Below are 20,486 nucleotides of genomic sequence, written 5' to 3' on the forward strand. Positions count from 1 at the left end.
TTTGACATGAGCCCTGTGAGCCCCCAGCATCCCCCCTTCACATGGAAAGCCTGGTCACAGGCAGGGCCCAGTACTGGTGGTGGACATGGGCTAATGTTTCACATCTAAACCAAGAGGTTTTACTTCTTTTTTTTTTTTTTTAATATGAATTCAGCTCAGCAGTTTCAGATGAATTTAACTTTGAGTTGTGGGACCAAATGATCCCCAAATTTCAAAGCTCCACTCTTCAGACAGTGCAAGCCCACCAGAATCAAAACGGAAAATAAGGGTCCAAATTCTGTGTTGTCTCTCTCATGAAACAGCACAAAAGAAGCAACTTGGGAACTTGAACTCTCAGAGTAGCCGGATATGCTGATTCTCCAGGATCCTGGGGCTCTTCCTTCTCTGATATATAGCTTGAAAGGAAGCAAAGGGCTTGATCCTGATTTCTCGTTCTTCAATTAGTAGTAGCTAGATAGAATGACTCTTTCACCAGGATTGATATTACATATATTCGGTCATTAGTGGGATGTCACACAGGGTGATTGGCCCCTTTAAGGAGAGATGGGGCTAGTCACACCTATGCCATAATTAATTAGCTGCTTCCTAGTCTGAGGGGACAGGACTAAGGAGGGTCAGGTGACAGCTTACTGGACTCCTAGGCCTTATGAAAGAACTGAAAGATCAGTCTGTAGTGGAATGACAGGGAATGGGGAGGCTCCTGTGGAAAGCCCTGAACCAGGGTTGCAAGAGGCCAGGGGGGAGGGATAGCTCAGTGGTTTGAGTATTGGCCTGCTAAACCCAGGGTTGTGAGTTCAGTCCTTGAGGGGGGGTCATTTAGGGATCTGGGGCAAAAATTGGGGATTGGTCCTGCTTTGAGCAGGGGGTTGGACTAGATGACCTCCTGAGGTCCCTTCCAACCCTAAGATTCTATGATTCTATACTCCGGGGTGGAGCCAGCCTGAGGGCCTATTGCTCTGTTTCAGTGTTGGGGAAGACACAAGGAACAGTCTATTGGGCTGAGAACAGTACTCCAGGGAACCAGCCTGGAGGCCAGATGTTCTATCCCAGAGCCAGAAAGACTCTCAAAGGTAGTCCTCTTTATGAAACAGCGCCCGAAGGGTAGACTGAATAAAAGCCCTCAAGGGCAGAAGAAACTTTTGTTTGTTTGTTTCTTTGGGACGTTTCAGTTGGACTTCTGCTAACCTGAAAGGTGTACTCTGTGTTTGATTTAGCCACATCTCCCATACAGATCTGTGAGTGGAGAGCTGAGGAGACCTGCCTCAGGGAATGCTGACAGTGCCACATTCGTCCAGCAGGAGGTGCTATGGAGCAGTCATGCCCCTATAACTAGATTTCCCCCTCACCCCACCCCCGAGGCTCATCCTGCCCAGGATTGTAGATGTGGCTTAATTCTGGAACCCTGCTTGTAAAAGAGAGCTTTTCAAAACTGCCACTTTTGGGGCAAAAATCTATTCTTATCTGATCCATTCTGTGCTGGCTTTGCTGTGCGGTAGAGTTCTGTAGCGGCTGCGATGTCACCAACAGAATGCATGCTGGTGGAACACAACAAGTAGGAACAGGTGATCTGTGTGGCCAGGCTTCACGGAACTTGAAAAAGAAGGGGCAGTAGAATGAGGAAGAAGGTAAAATCTTAAGCTTAGTATTGTGCTAACGCGAATGTTTCTCTGCACATGTTTTAAGACTAGTTTGATTTTGAATGGAACAAGAGAGAATAAAATTGAACAGAACATTAACACTTTTTTTCCCCATACTAACAGGTTAGTTGATTGTTTAAGAGACTTTGGGCCTACAGACTGGCAATTGGCTTGCTTGATATGCAAAACGCTGTGGAACTATAGTGAAAATATCACAAGTCCTGCATCATGCTTTGAAGAAGAAGATATCAATACACTCCTAGTGCTGCTTGCATCATTTTTAGGTAAGAGCTAACAATCTCATTACCTTTTCCTCAGAGCAGAACAAGACAGGAGTAAAACCAAGGAAGTATCTGTGCATGGGATGCAATGTATTTAAACAGGTTAGCAGTTCATGGATTACTCAACGACACAATGGCCTTTGCCCATTCACGGCAGCTACTATCTCCATGTTTTTCCATGCTTTTCCTCCTTCATCTCAGATGTAGGTAGTCACCAAGGTAGAACTGCCTTTTTGTACCATTGCCAATCATTCCAGTCCCAGTTCTGCTGCTTTGACAGTCAGTAAGTTACTGACTTTCACCAACAGTCCTTTGCGTCTTTGACCCAACTGCCCTATGTACTCACAGTGCAAAGTACACCTTTCACTGGAACTGGGCCCCTCTTCCCCTCCAAAACAATGTAGGGATTTACAGAAGCACGTGATCAGACGTTCAGCTGCTTAACTAACCTTGATTGTGAATACAGAGCACACTAGGCAGCACAGGGAAATAAGACATTTCTCCTAATGCAACAAAGTGTGTAACTCTCCAGTGCTTATGTAGGCTGAGCTCATTGCACATGCCAGGGGCTCCTTGCAGTCCCCCATGGGCCACCCTCCTATTTCCCTCTATTTTCAAGACTCCCTGTAACCCCTGCCTTGCTCCCCCCATGCCAGGGGCTGTGTCCCAGAGAGAAAGACAAGCAGAGAAATGACATCAAGTGGTATGTAGATAAACTAGATCCTATTACCGCTTGATACATTTGTTTTCAAATTGTACATAATAGTGCATAGTTTCTGTACTTAACTTTACCCCTTTATTTTATGTTCACTACTTTGCTTTGTATTATACTCACTGAGTCAGCCTCTTCCAATTGCCTTTAAAAAAACAACAACAAACCAAGAAAAATCCAAAAGAAAACGAGGCAAATCTTTGGTTAATTTTGATTTACAATTTTTTAAAATTTCTTGAAAAGTTTTATATTACTGTTGAGGCAAGGATTGGATGATAGTTGGGAAGACCTGTTAAGAAGTGAGATGCCCCAAAGTCTGCTGCAGACATTTCTAGACTGCGAGAAGTGATTCGTGTTTGCTGCAAAGTTACTAAGTAATTTATTTGCTTTATTTTTCCTTGCTTTGCAGTGATAGATGGCCATGTACTGCATGATAAGATAAGGCATCTGTCTAAAAATACTCATTGCACAATCAATAGTGCACCTCTTAGCATTTCTCTAACAAAAGCACAAACATGCTAGTCAGTCACAATCATTCCTGAAAGGTCTGCCGTCCAGTTGTGACTGTGCATCTTCATTTTGGATCGTTCTTAATGTTTTCATTAAGGATTTTTCCTTTTCATTTAACATTTTCTTCCTCCAGCTATTAAGATATTGACACAGTACATGATTACTCCCATTAGCTTGTTCATCTGCCATCAGGTGGGTGTCCTTCTGCAATTACAATTTTAGTTGTATCATGTAAGGATGCTTATTTAAATTGAAAGTTAATCTTCCTCAAATTTATGGTCAGAAGAGTGACCGTACAAATGGGACTCTTACTCACCAGATCTGCGCTGTGTGTGTTGGGAGTCATCGTATATTGGTAGTGACAACAGTGAGTTAATATTGGCCTGCAACTCTCTCCTGCCATTATACCCACTGTACACCTTGATTATTAGCAGTCAGGAAGGAGGAGGCAACTTCAGTCAATTAATAGACTGTATCTAAGCAGCAGGCCAGCCCTTTCCCCTCATTTGTTGGACTCCTGTGAGTTGGAGCATGGAGCAGCAATCACCTCAGTTCACTAGCCTCACTAACCATCTCTAGCAAGAAGATGCATATAATAACGAAGACAAAGGTGAAGGAAAAGGAGAGTGGGAAATAAAAAGTCTGCAGAGAGAGAAGAGGGAGGAAGGACAGCAGCAAGGAAAGCCATTTCTTCTTTCTGCCCCTTTTCAGACCCTTGCACTCTGAGTTGCAGAAGCAGCTCTCCTCCCCTTTCAAGTGGCTCTGTCACAGTCCATCCAGTGAATAACCTCTTCGTTCAGGGACAAGTGCTTTTTTGCTGCCCCTGATACCTTCTTCCCACTTGCTCTACTGACTGCCTCTGCAGGGCCCTTCAGCCTGGCACTTTCTCACTCTGCATAGTTGCTTCAGTTACCCCATTGCAGGAGTTCCCTCAGCAACAGCAGACCTGGGGCTTGTCTCTCCCTTATGATGTTGGGCAACTTGGTTCCCATTTCCACATCATGCTTTTTCCTCCTTCCTCTTCAGTGGGTTTTAACGTGGCAATCCAGTTGTCCCCTACCTCATTTACACGTGGGTGGTAGGGGGGTCTCAATACACTTACATTCCACTATGGCCTGGTATTGTCCTCCTCTCCTGTGGACATCCTCTCACAGGTCACTCCTGCCCTCAGGCTGCAGGGATTCTCCCAGTTCTCATGGCACAGAGCCTGCACTCTGTGCTCTAGTCCTGGGTTCCACCACACCATGAAGAAGCAGTATGTTGGTCTCACTCCTGGGATGGCATTCATGTGCTCTGTAGTGCAGGAGATACACCCTGTCAAGGTTCCTTCCCCACTCTGAACTCTGGGGTACAGATGTGGGGACCTGCATGAAAGACCCCCTAAGCTTATTTCTACCAGCTTAGGTTAAAAGCTGCCACCACCAAAGTGTTACACAAAGAACAGGGAAAGAGCCCACTTGGAAACGTCTTCTCCCCCAAACCCTACACCCCCTTTCCTGGGGAAGGCTTCATAAAAATCCTCACCGATTTGCATAGGTGAACACAGACCCAAACCCTTGGATCTTAAGAACAATGAAAAGCAATCAGATTCTTAAAAGAAGAATTTTAATTAAAGAAAAAGTAAAAGAATCACCTCTGTAAAATCAGGATGGTAAATACCTTACAGGGTAATCAGATTCAAAACATAGAGAATCCCTCTAGGCAAAACCTTAAGTTACAAAAAGATACAAAAACAGGAATATACATTCCATTCAGTACAGCTTATTTTGTCAGCCATTTAAACAAAACAGAATCTAACGCATATCTAACTAGATTGCTTACTGACTTTTTACAGGAGTTCTGACCTGCATTCCTGCTCTGGTCCCGGCAAAAGCATCACACAGACAGAGAGGACCCTTTGCTTCCCCGCCCCCCTCCAGCTTTGAAAGTATCTTGTCTCTTCATTGGTCATTTTGGTCAGGTGCCGGTGAGGTTATCCTAGCTTCTAACCCTTTACAGGTGAAAGGGTTTTTCCTCTGACCAGGAGGGATTTAAAGGTGTTTACCCTTCCCTTTATATTTATGACACACCCTGATTTTCACACTGAGAAGGGGGGTTGGGAGATTAGACCCTCTCCAACTAGATGATTTGTGCCTGGATACATACAGTAACTCCTCACTTAACGTTGTAGTTATGTTCCTGAAAAATGCTACTTTAAGCAAAACAATGTTAAGTGAATCCAAATTTCCCCCATAAGAATTAATGTAAATTGGGTGGGGTTAGGTTCCAGAGAAATTTTTTCCACCAGACAAAAGACTTTATCTATCTATCTATACACACACACACACACACACACACACAGAGTATAAAGTTTTAAACAAACAATACTGTACACAGCAGCGATGATTGTGAAGCTTGGTTGAGGTGGTGAAGTCAAAGGATGGAAGAGGGTGGGATATTTCCCAGGGAATGCCTTACTGCTAAATGATGAACTAGCATTCAGCTGTGCCCTTAAGGGTAAACACGTTGTTGTTAATGTAGCTTCACACTCTACAAGGCAGCACAAATGGAGGGAGGGAAGACAGCATGGCAGAGAGAGACAGAGACGCATTGCCCTTTAAGTACACTGACCCTGCTCTAAGTACACTGCCTTTTTAAGTAGATCAGCAAGCTCCCTCCATCGTAAGTCCTGTTGTGTCCCCCATCCCGCTCTGTGGAGAGGCGGATACCCTGACATTAGCACCTCTCTTCCCCACCCCCATCTGCACATTAAGCTGGAGGCTCCCAGGAGCAGCACATGGCAGTGGGGGGAGGGACAGCTGACCTGCCTGGCAATTGATAGCCTGCTGGGCGGCTGCTCCACAGGGAAGTTAGGGGAGCTGATGGGGGCTGCCGGCCCACCCTGGTTCCAAACCCCCACCAGCTCGCTCCAACAGGCTGCTCTTCCTGCAAGCAGTGGAGAAAGCAGGTGACTGCCAAATGTTATAAGGGAGCATTGCGCAACTTTAAATGGGCATGTTCCCTAATTGATCAGCAAGGAAACAACATTAACCGGGATGACTTTAAGTGAGGAGTTACTGTACTTCCACAGCGGATCCCCATTCATCTGGCCCATCATTGTAATCTGCATCTCTGTGGGGAATCTTCAGCTCCAGGTCTGCGCTATTCACTTTGGTCTAATCTCTGCCTCCTGTCCTTTCCAAGACTTTCATAGCCTACTTGCTGCAGTCGTGTGGGTATATACAATATGCTTCAATAACCTTTTGATCCAGGACCCTGCAGCCAGGATCTTTACCCATTCTTTCAACATGTTATGGACGATAAGTGTAATTTCTACCTATTTAGTAGATACCTGTCTTTTGTCAGAGATAGTTAACTTGTATTGAAAACACACTCTGGGCTAGGTAATGCATTTCTCTCTGAGAACAAACATCAGAATCCCTTATCTGTCCTTTCCAGAGTCCACTCCCTGAGCCCCTTTGTGGTCAGATTCATTTTGAGCCTCTTTGGCGATGTTGCTGCTTGTTTGGATCTGATGTCTTGGCTTTGCTTTCATCTCCAGCCATTGCAGGGTTTCTTGCTGCAAAGACAACACTCTTCTCCTTGAACTAATTGCTTTTCCTTTCTATTAAGTTTTGGAAGTCCCTGTTTTGGAAGTAGCCTTCCCCCACTACTTTTGGTAGGGTCCAGCTTCTCCCATCCTTTCATCTCCACTCTCATAACCACAGTTGCTAGCATTGCAGGCTGTGATGTTCATTTGGGCATCTCAGTATGGGGGACTTGCAGCCCCCTGCCTTGAAATGCCAACTTCAGTGTGCTGGTATTTCAGGCATTCCAAGCTCTCTTTGTCTTAAAGCTATGACTTAACCCATTGTGACATCCACAGTCCTCTGCCCTTCTCAGAACCCCCCTCAGATATGCTTGGGCAGAGCCCCATTTCAGAATATGGCCTTTGGAAGCTGCTGCCCAGGATCTCATTCAATTCTCTCTGATGGCCTAGAGGCCAAGTGGCTTCCATTCCATTAGAGGAAATGGCTGAGATCCTGTCATAGAGTTGGAATCAGTTCCCTTCCACTACATTCTCAAAGAATAAAAGTAAAAAGAGAAAGGCACTTGCTTTGCAAGGGGATGGGATCTACCACCTGTTCCCTGAGGTAATTGCTGAATTTGCCAAAATGTGGATTGCAAGTAGCTCTGCCTTGAGGCCTCTTCTGAACTGACTCAGCCAAAACTCAGTCATGTTGGGGGGAAAAAAACCTTAACTTAGGCCTCCTTTCAGACATTTGTCAAAAACCATCAGTTGTGCTTGGCTCCTGTAGTGGATTCCAAATTCTGAAGCATGTTCCTTCAAGTTCCACTGTAAGCCTGCCCTAAGTTTTTTTTTGTTTTTGTTTTTTCCCCCCTTACTTTCCACATCTGATAGTCAAGGCTGTTGCTGGGTAAAATAGGAGAAGAGGAACATAAGATTACTCACCAGTAATCCTGTTTGTCATAGTTTTCTTCTCCTATCGTACTTGCCTCCAATCTCCGCTCACGAAGCAACATTTGAAGACCACCTGTCTAATCTTCTCTAGTCTACTCTTTCCTGTTCTTTCTTGCTTTGGACGTTTCTGTAAGATGGACAGGCTTAAATGCTGTATTGATCCGTCCAGCCTCCTATTGGTGGATCAGGGATATCGTTGGATAGAATTGAAGAAAACAACAAACCAGATTACCAGTGAGTGATTTATGGAAGAGCCAAACACAGTCATAAATGAATGAGCTGGATTACCTCCCGGCTTGTACATCTGCGAATTTGGTAGTTACATTTAATTGTAGAATCTCTTACTGTTGATGATGATCAAACCAAAACAAGCGCAGCTTGACTTCAAATTCCCAAGCTGGCACTTAGGAAAAAAAACCTGTTAGTTGTAGACAACTGTTGTGAAGCCATTGGGAGGTGATAAATATAGACCTCACAATACTATTTTTTCTACTCATTTTTCTGAGCCCAAATGCATTCATGTTTTTCCATTAGAACTAAGCTCTTCAGACAGTGGTTTTTAGTTTAACTCAAAGTTGTTTGCAAACTATGAATGTAGAACTGGTAAAAATTGTACATGCCCTAGTGGTAATACAGAGGGTTTTTTTTTATTCTTCAGCATTGTTGATATTTTCCCCCATTGCAGATGAGGAACTAGCATTGGATTACGACTTCGACAGAGATTTAAGGGACTATCACAAACTGTATTGGGAAACAGAGTTCAAGCCTGTGGCACAGAAGCTTCTCAGCAGAATTCAAAGCCCCCATTCCTTCCTTCAGCCTATCACTATGACGTCATTTTAACCTGGGGGCTGCTAAACTGTTAATACAAACCACAGAATATTTCAGCTGTTTTAAAATAGTAGTAGTAAATGCAAACAGGATTTGCTATTAATATATTGAAAACAACTCCATTAAGTGCTGATTATCTTTGTATGTAGATTGTATATTTAACTATTTCTGATGCTACCTATACATTTTCATTGGCAAACATGTTGGACATTATGAGGAAAATGAATAAAATTAATTTATCTCACAACTAGACTGAATACTATCTTTTGAGAAAGTTATTTTATATAATATCACTTTAAACCGCTGCTTAAAAAAATCACATAATTGATGTAATGTGGCTTTTCTAGTAATTAAATTCTGTTGGGGGTTTCTTTGGTGGAGAAGTTTGTTTACAGCTGAAAAAAGACTATTTGAATAATTTGCCAAACTTACTTCTTGTAGTTAGATTTTTTTCCCCCCCAGCAGTGGGCACATGGGAAATCTCTGGCAGCAAGGAGCTATGCATTACAAGAAGATTGTTCTGCAGTACACTACATTTATCTACAGACTTGGGCTTAGTACTTCTTCTCGTTCATAAAATTCCATAGCAAATACTAGCTGAGCATGTACTGCTAGGTTACGTTTGGAGTTTGTTCTTTTCACAAGATGCTCTTTTAAATGACACACAAGAGTTTCAATTTTTTTAAATGGTAAGATAGAATTTGTCTCCCTTTCTCACAAAAAGGGGAAATCATCTTTTCCCCTCCTCTCTGTATGCTCCTGGGGATTTCCCTCTTCATTGATGAGAGGGGAAACTCTCTAGCCTAAGAGAGTTAGCCTAAACTCTAAGCTGCTGGGAGATGGTCTCTCTACCATCCACATTCTTGGCTGGGGCTTATTTTTCCTCTCTGCTGGAGGGATGATGCGCTTTACCCTTATCACAGGGAAGTTGGTGATCAGCTATCTCAGCTTTCTCCAGCTCTGATTTGGGCATGAATCTAATGGATTAGGAGCAGCCTTCTTTCTCCCTCTTTCTGTTATGCATGACTAGTCCTGGCTCTGTCCTTGAAATAATAGAGGAAGAATTTAGTATTATCGGACTAGTTGTGCAGAACAGAAAGGGAGAGAGAAGGCTGCCCCTGATCCACAGGATCAGTGCCCAGACTAGAGCTGGAGAATAGCTGATTGTGTGTGTTTGTGCTATATAGTCACTGTTGGTGCAATGCATCCCGGATACTTGTTTGGGTACTTTTGGCCAGTAGTGTCCATTGGGAGTTGTGTGTCTACCATGTGTCTTAGTGCCCCCAGGCCCTCAGTTCCTTCTCATTGCTCTTCACTCATGCATTTTTCCCAGTGTTGTGCAAACAGTTGTAGTTAGGCAAAGTTAGGTTTTTTGATTGCAGCAGAAAGGAACTGCTGTTTGTTGTTCTTTGAGTAGCATCCCTAAGGGTGCTCCGGTTCAGGTGCCTCTCTAGCTCTCAGAGATTTCTAGTTTGCAGTGGTCCATTCAGCCTGTGCATGTGCCTCCTTGTGGCAGACAAAAATGCTATATAGGGGTGCACAGGCAAACCGCCCTCAGTTCCTTCTCTACTGCCTCAGCCGGAGACAGACCATTCGCAGGTCCGCTTACAGCATACGCTGCCTTTTATCTTTCTTCAAAGTTTGTTAGTTTATAGTTGTAGGTTACTGTATAGGGTTTAGTAATAGTTTAGATGAGAGGACTTCTTTCCCCCAGGAGACGTGTCTTCTCCTGGCAGAATATACCTGGTTTGTCAGGCTTCAAATGTTGCCTCTCTTGCCAGGAAGATGTACGGGTAAATGATAGGCACTGAAAGTATGTCTGTTGCTGGGAGAGTCACTCGTCTCCCAGAAGTCTTTCTTCCATTTGTCCCTTATGTCCAGGAGTAGGAAGAAGAGGGAGAGAAAGCCAAGACTGTTGGCCATGGAATGTTCCTTGCAACTGCCCTCCGAGCCAGGGCAGGAGACTGCTGCTGTACATCTGTTCCCAGATAGATCCAGCACCCCATTAACTTTGGGGCATGCTTCCTCTAAGAAAGGTAAGTCTTCGAAGCATGCTGGCAAAACATCTAAAAAGAGGTGCAAGGAGCCAGCTCCAAAAAGACTAGGTCACCATTGAGGTCCTTGGTTTCTAAGGGTACTGTTGAGGCCAAGGACTCTTCCTCCTGTTCCAGCAGGCCCATGATGTCCCGGCACTCAAAGGAAAGGAAGCATGGCTCTGATAGGGCACCTCTACCCTCCACCGGTAAGGAGGGCAAGCACAAGGTATCATTGAGATCAGCCCTGCCATTGACGCCAAAGCACTGTACTCAGTCCTTGGTGCCATCGCACACCTTAACCCAGTCATCGGTACCAATGCAAGCATGGTGGAACCCATCTTGTATGCCACTCCCATTTCCTTATGGACCCCTGCAATGGGTCCATCCTCAGGAAGTCAAAAATCCTCTCAAATCTCAGTAGAAAAGAGTAGCTCAAGGAAGGGGTCACTCTGGCACCTATTCAGGCACCAGGCATCATCCCTTGGTCCCCAGGAATGGCCTGGTTCTGACTGCTTGGTACTGAGGCCCACCCCGTACAGATATCCCCAGTACTAATGTCATCTAGTTGCCTGACTAGTGCCAACTTACTTGGTACTAAAATCCTCCATGGTGTTAAAGGGCCTCATGGTGTTTATGGTGCCAGACTTGCTGTTGGTAGTGAAGGTACCGCCTTTGTTACTGAGCACAATCTTACGGTGCTCTTCATTCTCCACCTGAAACTGCTCCTTCTCTCACAGACAGCGAGGGTAGGGAGAAGTCACTAATTCAATCCACGGCAATATACACCCAAGGGGTGTTGAGGGCTGGTTTTTTATTACCCCAGACCTAAGAGCTTGAAGAGGGATACTATTCTCTAGTATCCACTCATAGGGCTACCCGCTCCATATTTCTGTCAACACCCATGGTCTTCTTGGGCACTGTGGGGAAATCCATCAGGCCAAAAGGCCAGCATCTGCATCCTAATCAAGGGCTAGTTTCCCTTCACCACCACCTCACAAAGGGGCATTATAGCTAGCCCAATTTTCCCCACTGTGAACCAAACAGACTGCTCACAGGTGGAGGACCACACAGTCATCATCCCCTGAGGAGGCTGTGATGTCCATCTCATCTGTCTCAACCCCAAAGGATCACAAAGTGTTCCAGGACTTGCTGGATAGGATGGCTGATACCCTGGAGATTCCAGTAGAAGTGGTCCAAGGGGGAAAAAAAAAATAAAAAGCTCCTGGACATCTTGCAATGCCCACTGATAAGGGACTTTTAGAGCCAGTTAACTTGCTTTGGCAGACATGTTGGTTCTTTGGCACCAACATCAAAAAGAATGACTGCTGTTATCAAATGCCTTATAAGGGCTTTGAGCAACTTTATACACACCATCCCTGGACCTTTGGTTGTTGGAGCAGCTAATGAAAGGTCTAGAAACTCATCAGAGCAGGCAATCATCTGCTTCTGCCACCCCTCCTCATGCTCAAGGCAGCAGATTTGACTCCTTGGTCAGGAAAGATGTACAATTTCTATTGGATCCTCCTGTGATATCCCCTCCATTTGGCAACTATTTCATTTTCATGGGGTCTGTAAAAAATTAATTTCCAGTGGTACACAGTGGAGTGGAGTTATTCCATCCAATTCCTGATCCATCTGACCCACCTTCTCCATTTTCAGAGACCTTTAACAAAAGCATGCTGTAGCAAAAGGTGCACTCTCTTCTAACTCTCATCACAGTGGAAGAAGTACCTCAAGAATAAGGGGGAAGAAGTTTTACTCATGCCTTTAATTCCCTGAAAAGGGGATGCTGGTGCTCTATCTGGTTTGGGAACAATTGAACATCTCCATTTGCAAGCTCCTATTCAGGATGGTGACTGCCATCAATAATTTCAATCTTAGATCTACGTGACTTGTGTGCAGCTCTCAACCTCTAGGATGCTTATTTTCATATAGCAATTCATGCTACCTGCAGAGAAGGTTTCAGGTAGACAATTCATTCCCACAACAGGGTGAAACAGTTTGGTCTATTGACAGCACTGAGGGTACTCAGAAAATGCCTAGCAGCAGCTTACTGCAGAAGAGGTACTTAAACAACTGTCTTAGTCATGGGATGTCTCAGCAACAGGTGGTAACTTCACAACAGACCCTGCAACTCTATAATTCTCTAGGACTAAGAGTAAACAAAGAAGTTGGTACTAGATCCTATTCAAAAGATCAGGAGTACTTGTGGCACCTTAGAGATTAATAAATTTGTTAGTCTCTAAGGTACCACAAGTATTCCTGTTCTTTTTGCGGATACAGACTAACATGGCTGCTACTCTGAAACCTATTCAAAAGATGGTGCTTATGGGGCACTTTTGGGCTCTGTAAACGGCACTAACCTCTCTGTTCAAATAAAGAGTCTAAGCCATAGTACATCTGACCAACTACCTGCAACTTCATCCCAAGATACCTTTAAGAACTTGTCTTGAACTTCTGGGGTACAGGGCTTCCTGCACATATGTAACTCAGCATGCCAGCCTTCACCGCTGCTGCAGGCAATGGTGGTTAAAGTTTATTTGCCAACTAGACATACACTGTGATACACGGTTAATTTCCCCCCTCCAGAACTCCTGTCATTATTAAACTAGGGGAAAGGCCCTTGCAAACTTTCAGAGGGTGTATCCTTCTCTTGACCATCAAAGACTCTGGTGACATACTTACATGCTAGGATGGGGACCCCCCCTATAACCTTCAGACATATGGAGTGTGGGCTTCTCAAGAAGCCTTGCTTCACATAATTATCTTGGGACTAAGGGATAGTCATTAGGCATGCAGTTTTCTTCCCAGTTCTAAAGGATCTGACAATTCAAATGGTGATGGATGACCCTGTGGCAATAAAGCCATGCTTTTTACAAGAAAACAGGGGGGAGCAAGAACTACCCCTATATCAGGAAACTGTAAACCTATGGAACTACTGTATCCAGTGGTGAGCTGGAACTGGTGGTTAAATTTAGAAGCAGTTTCAGAATCAGTTGTTAGGGCTCCCTGAGCTCCCAGCGGGGGAGGCTCCCCCAGCCCCTCCCCCCTCTCGCAGAGCCTCAGCATGCTGCGCTGCTGGCGCCAGCGCTCTGGACCACTCCGCAGCACCTGCCACTTTGAACAGCATGGTAAAGGAGTGGGGCTGCGAGCTCCAGCGGGCCGCACAGCATCCATACACGCTGCCCTGAGCGGCACAGGCAGGGGGCTGGGCTGGGGCTGGATAAGGAGGAGGAAGCGGTTCCTCTACCAGCCCCGTTACTTCCTGTGCTTCCCCACCCCCCTCCACTCTGCCTGCTCCCCTGAACACACTGTCTCTCCCTCGCCTGAGAGGGACGTGGGAGAAGCAGAGCTGTGGCATGTTCAGGGGAGCAGGCGAGCTTGGGTGGCGGGGGGAATTCGGCACGCCCGGGGGAGGAGGCAAGGCTGGGAAGGGGCAGGGGCCCAAAAAATTTTTTTTGCTTGGGGAAGCAAAAATCCTAGGCCTGATCCTGGTTGGAGAAGGGGCTTGATGCTAGAGGGGGGTGCATGGAGCAGCACCGTTTAGGGGGCACGGGGCCCCGCATCCTATCTTGGGGTAGGGGCTGCGCTGCAGCTGATACCTGCATTGGGCAGCCGCTCTGGGGCTCTGTGTGCAGAGGCCACCTCGCTCAGCAGCCACAGTCGGGCTCCATGCTGCTTCCTGCCTGGCCCAGCAAGTGGGACCCGCTGCACTGGGCAGGGAGATTAGGCACCATGTGACTGGGCACTGCATAGGGCCAGGAGCCGAGCAGGGCCAGCTGGGGGCTGCCTTGGGTGTGCTGGGGAGACCCCCTCCCCCTCCAGTCTCTCCTGCTCCTGCCATGTGGGGCGCTCACATCCCACAGTGGGGAGTCGGGCAGACAGCAGCCTTTGCCTGCAGGGAGCTGCTGCCCCACATGCAGGGAGCAACCCCACTGATGCAAGGGCTGCAGGACTCCTGGGATGGAGAACAGACCTGGGGAGGGCAGGACAGAGGCACATCCCTTAAATCAAAACTTGTTATAGGGAACGGGTTGTTAAGATTTTGGCAGCTCCTCACTGACTGTATCCATCACAAAAATCATTCCCACAGCCATACACTTACCCATGTTGTAGAATGTGCTGACGGAGCAGCAGGTCGCTGACAAGTGACTATGTGTGGTCAGAACAGAACATGTATCCAAGACATTCATCTATGATTGGATGACCCCCACCTGAAGTGCTTGTTTGCCCCCAACAAAAACAAATGTCAAACAGTTTGCTCCAGAGGAGGGCAGAGTCAAAGAGCTGGCCGATGCACTTTTGATCTGTTGGCTCTAAGCCTACTGTATATTCACCCTCCAAGTCCGAGTAACCTTGACACCTCACCTGAAGTTCTTGCCAAAGGTCATATCCATCTTAACCAAGTAATACAGCTGTCTGTGTTTTTCCCAAAGTCACATTGCAAGCTTCACCCCCTAGATGTTCTCAGGATCCCTTTTGTACCCAACTAGAACTGAGCCATATATGGTATCCCCCAGATTAGTTTACCAGCATGGGCCAAGAAGCCAGGCCCTATTAACACTAACTGGATTTCCAATGTATGAAATGACTATGTGAAATAGCCAAATTAGACCTACTGCTAAGAGTGACAGCTCGCTCTTGAGGGAACTTCTTTAGCTTTTTAGAGAAGTGATTCAATACTAGAGACACATAGGGCAGCCACCTGCTGGGGAAAGGGGTTCAGTACATATACTTACCCAGCATTACTCAGTACTCAAAATCTGATGCTACACTGGTAGGGCTGCCTCACGTTCATTGTTTAGGCAGACTCCTATCACTCGCCTCCTGTGATCTAGGTCACTGCTTGTGAACCACCAACAGTGGACTAGATAGAGACAGGGACTTGAAGAAAGATATTTACTGTGCAGTAACTGTAATTCTTTGTGTTGTCCATATATGGCAGTTGGGGTTGCCATGGCCTCTACGCCCTCAGTCAGAGGCACAAGGACATTCTATGATTCTAAGGAGGGCATGGAGCAACCCTTCCCCCAACCAACGCTGCTGGCCAAAAGAATCCAAACTCAAACACGGGGTCCATGTACACCATCAGTGGAATAGAAGAGGACAACACCCATCAAAGAACTACAGTTAATGTATGGTAACCATGTCTTCCAGCTAGAATGAGAAGGTTTTTTCTTAATATTCAAACAGTGAGGGGTGATATCTAAGGCCAAAAAGCTTGATGGTATCATAACCAGCATCTAAAGCAGTGCAGTGTGGTAATGCTTGAAAATGTATGTGTGTGTGTAGAGTTGGAAACAAGAGACTGTTTGGAATATTATTGAAAGATCAGAGCGTCTTTGGGCCATGTAGAAAAATACACGATAGGTTTAGCTGCCTCTGTTGGCAAAAGGAAGAGTATAGCTCTCTGAGCACCACTGTAACTCAATTTTTCAGAGCAGGAATATCCCCTTTGTCTTTACAGCCGCCTGGAATTAGATACAGTTAAACAAAGCTAAGTTTTAGGAATTGCCCTTTAAAGCCAAGTTCTTACTCTATGGAACATCAAAATCCTGTTGAGAGGAAATAGCAGATGCTTCCTGTTAGTTACAATTTTGTGACAGTTTATTAATCTCTTCCCCCCGCAACCATTTTAGATAATATTTTAGCTTTTTGGGCTGTAGCATCTAAGCTATTTCTAGAATGTTCCTACTCCATTAAAATGGGTTTAGTTTTCATCTGAAATTCAAGTAGCGGTTAAGCTATTCACAATTAAGGTTCAGAGGTAGAAATAAATGAAGCAGATTGTTAATGGACTAAATCAGAGAATAAAAATGTGTGCACAACACCTCTGTAATTAATATCAAACCATTTCTTTGGGTAGTAGCTGAACTATCTTCTTTTAAAAAAAAAAAAACACAGGAGTACTTGTGGCACCTTAGAGTCTAACACATGTATTTGAGCATAAGCTTTCGTGTCCCCCAAATGGGTGGGGACAATGTATACCTTCAAATCAGCAGCACTGCTATGGGTACCCGCATGGCCCCACAGTATGCCAACATTTTTATGGCTGACTTAGAACAACGCTTCCTCAGCTCTCGTCCCCTAACGCCCCTACTCTACTTGCGCTACACTGATGACATCTCCATCATTTGGACCCATGGAAAAGACGCCCTTGAGGAATTCCACCATGATTTCAACAATTTCCATCCCACCATCAACCTCAGCCTGGACCAGTCCACACAAGAGATCCACTTCCTGGACACTACGGTGCTAATAAGCGATGGTCACATCAACACCACCGTATACCGGAAACCTACTGACCGCTAATCCTACCTACATGCCTCCAGCTTTCATCCAGACCACACCACACGATCCATTGTCTACAGCCAAGCTCTGCGATACAACCGCATTTGCTCTAACCCCTCAGACAGAGGCAAACACCTACAAGAGCTCTATCAAGCATTCTTACAACTACAATACCCAGCTGCTGAAGTGAAGAAACAGATTGACAGAGCCAGAAGAGTACTCAGAAGTCGCCTACTACAGGACAGGCCCAACAAAGAAAATAAACAGAACGCCACTAGCCGTCACCTTCAGCCCCCAACTAAAACCTCTCCAACGCATCATCAAGGATCTACAACCTAACCTGAAGGATGACCCAACACTCTCACAAATCTTGGGAGACAGGCCAGTCCTTGCTTACAGACAGCCCCCCAACCCGAAGCAAATACTCACCAGCCACCACACAACAGAACCACTAGCCCAGGAACCTATCCTTGCAACAAAGCCCGTTGCCAACTGTGTCCACATATCTATTCAGGGGACACCATCGTAGGGCCTAATCACATCGGCCACACTATCAGAGGCTTGCTCACCTGCACATCTACCAATGTGATATATGCCATCATGTGCCAGCAATGCCCCTCCGCCATGTACATTGGTCAAACTGGACAGTCTCTACGTAAAAGAATAAAATGGACACAAATCAGACGTCAAGAATTAACACATTCAAAAACCAGTCGGAGAACACTTCAACCTCTCTGGTCACTCGATTACAGACCTATAAGTGGCAATTCTTTAACAAAAAAACTTCAAAAACAGACTCCAACAAGAGACTGCTGAATTGGAATTAATTTGCAAACTGGATACAATTAACTTAGGCTTGGATAGAGCCTGGGAGTGGCTGGGTCATTACACAAAGTAAAACTATTTCCCCTTGTTTATCTCCCCCCCCCCCCCCCGCTCTCCTGCTGGTAATAGCTCACCTTAAGTAATCACTCTGGTTACAGTGTGTATGGTAACACCCATTGATTCAAGTTCTCTATGTATATAAATCTCCCCGCTGTATTTTCCACTGAATGCATCCGATGAAGTGAGCTGTAGCTCACGAAAGCTTACGCTCAAATAAATGTGTTAGTCTCTAAGGTGCCACAAGTACTCCTTTTCTTTTTGCAAATACAGACTAACAGGGCTGCGACTCTGAAACCTATTTTCTTTTAAGTGTCTGTCTCTCTTTCAATAGGTACACACCACAGCAATTGTATATAGATGCATAGACTAAGGCCACAAGGGACCATCATGATCATCAAGTCTGATCTCCTGCACATTAGATGCCACAGAATCTCACCCACCCAATCCTGAATTAGACTCATGACCTCTGGCTGAGATTCTGAAAGCCTCATGGAGCTTGAGGGCCATGGTCACTAATGCATCTTTCCTTTTGTAGGGCCCTGCTCTGCCTATATCATAACATTGTTTTAAAGAGCAATCATATATCCCTCTCGGCTCATACTAGCTCATCTGCAACAAGAGCCAGCTTGATCTAGCTGAGTGAGCACAAAGGGCTGGCAGCCAGATATCTTGTTTTAATTCCAGCTTTGCCACTGAGTTGCTCTGTAACCTGGTAAATCGCTGTCTCCTTTTCCCAATCTCCAACATCAGGATCTCGTAACTAATTGTCACACCCCCTATAAGATTTGTAGAAGACTACATATATGTAGTAAGTACTATTATAATAAATTACGGGAACATAGTCAAGAAGATTTTGACATTAACAAGTCCCCACTATCTATTATATTGTACAAAAGAGCGAGTAAAGTTTTTGTTTAAACCTGGCAGCATTTAGTAGATGATTCTTCAGTGACATACATGGTGATTCAAGAGTTAACTAAATGAAGAATGGCTTAATTGATTAACAAATGTCTTTTCTATCCTTACCCAACTGCTGCTTGATTTTAACCCATTCTAGCCCATGAAAGTTTCTTTGAATAATTGATAATTTTACACAAGTTCTGGAACTAGACTCACTAAAGGTCACTAGTATTTTGTATCTTTGCACTTAATCCTTTTGGAAATACCTAGGGAGCTGGCAGTTTAAGCTAGCAGGTTTGGAAAATCTCTTCTCATAGATCATGGTGGGAGCAGAGTCAGGGAGGGAACAAAAATTAGCTGGAATGGTCTTGAGCAAGCAAGAGAAGGTGGTGCTGACTGAAAAGCTAAAATGTTTACTGGGGTGAGCTTTGTATTCCCCCCCCCTAAAACTATTTGCCACCCCTCTTAATCTAACCAACTGAATAATTTAATAGGGAGGTTCTGTCAGCTTCACAAGTTATATAGTAGGTTTGCTCAGCTGTGCCTCTCAAAGATTTTGATCCTTTAGTGTAGCAGGTATTGGAGTAGATGGGTAAGTAGTTTAAAGCAGTAAGATGGTGTAAAATAAAAAACAAATAAAAAGTTGCTATCCTTTATTTAAAAATACCAGTAATACTGACAGATTTCAAAAGCAATTCACACTCATATAAGTGTTTCATGTATTCTCTGAAACCAACTGTATATTGAACATTATCATTTTAATGTTTTGATTTACTAAAAAATAGAGGTTTTTCAGCTTAATGATTTTGCAGCTGCTTAAGTAACTAAGACCAGCACTGGGCTTGTGAAACTCTGGACTGCCGAACAGTCCGTGTAACATTCCCACACCCTAGCTAGCTCCTAGAAACAAAAAAAATACAGGACAACAAAAGAATGGGCATCAGTGACAGAAAATGTTCATCCTTGGAAAGCAGATTAAGGGGCAATTCATGTAGTTCTACACTTATCTAAATAGCTTTCAGGACTGAATTTCCCCATCCCCTCCCTCCTGGAAGACCATCACGCTTTGGATTTCACCAAAGAATTCTGAACACATTGTCCTACAACATGTTTTTCTTTAAGGCGATACTACAGTAAGAGAAATCTGTTACCTTCAAAGGAAGATTAGTTCTGATTTTTAAAAAGATGCTAAACAAGGAGACCTGTTTTCTTTAAAACCACACACAATGTAGGCTCAGAATGTAGCAGTGCTCACTTTCGCTTATAGCTTAACTGGAACAGCCAGTCTCAGTTCATTCTACCAGCACAAATAGCAGCATCCAGGTTTTCTAAAATTATTCTTGTATCAAAAGCAGGAGTCATCAAGGTGCACTTTTTTTTTTTTGGTGCAAATTCTTCTTATGCTCCAGCTCCCATTGTATTTAACTTAATACAAGATTTATGTATTTACCATCTGCTGTATTGCCACAAGTCCTGGTTTCCTATGCTGTCTAAAGCCCAGTACTGTGAACAGGCAGCACTTCGACACAGCTCTATCCTTTCAACTGCCACCAGTCACGGCTCAGTGGCAACAGTGATATTCCAACAATGAAAGAGCTGAAACTAAAGAAGTTATGGCAAAAGTCTCTTAGTTTCTAGTGACCATTGGTCCTGGTGCTTAGTAGGTTCACTCTACAGGCTGTCTCTGCTGAACATTCCATCGTCATTAGTCGGCCAAAGGTATCAGGTCATATAATGAGTTATAGCTCTCAGAGCATAAAGTAGTTCAGCTTGCATCCGAGCTTCTATAAGAAGTAAATTAACATGAACCTTAAAAAAAAAAAGAAGAAAAAAAAAAGAAAAAGTAAAGTTACACATACAGATAGCTCTCTCCCTGCCACAGAGCTTGTAGGAGGGGAAAGGTTTCCCGCAAATGCTACAGGTGCAGGACAACTTTTCAAC

General features: G+C 44.7%; 2 protein-coding genes across 14 annotated transcripts in view; one reads left to right on the top strand and one right to left on the bottom strand.

The window, feature by feature from the left end:
- ARMC2 (armadillo repeat containing 2) overlaps window positions 1–8,908 on the top strand; it is a 119,551-nt gene extending 110,643 nt beyond the window's left edge. Inside the window, 2 exon segments of the mRNA XM_043542755.1 lie at window positions 1,761–1,921; window positions 8,288–8,908. Of these exon segments, the coding sequence (XP_043398690.1) occupies window positions 1,761–1,921; window positions 8,288–8,445 (319 nt within the window). The 3' untranslated portion in view covers window positions 8,446–8,908.
- Window positions 8,909–19,183: 10,275 nt separating this feature from the next.
- Window positions 19,184–20,486, bottom strand: part of SESN1 (sestrin 1) — a 146,809-nt gene continuing 145,506 nt past the window's right edge. For all 13 annotated transcript variants that reach the window (XM_037894593.2, XM_043542756.1, XM_037894592.2 and 10 more), the window contains one exon: window positions 19,184–20,354. In XM_037894593.2, the coding sequence (XP_037750521.1) occupies window positions 20,268–20,354 (87 nt within the window). In that variant the 3' untranslated portion in view covers window positions 19,184–20,267. The remainder of the gene's footprint in view (window positions 20,355–20,486) is intronic.

The sequence above is a fragment of the Chelonia mydas genome, chromosome 3 (genome assembly GCF_015237465.2).
Source record: "Chelonia mydas isolate rCheMyd1 chromosome 3, rCheMyd1.pri.v2, whole genome shotgun sequence".
NCBI lineage: Eukaryota > Metazoa > Chordata > Testudines > Cheloniidae > Chelonia > Chelonia mydas.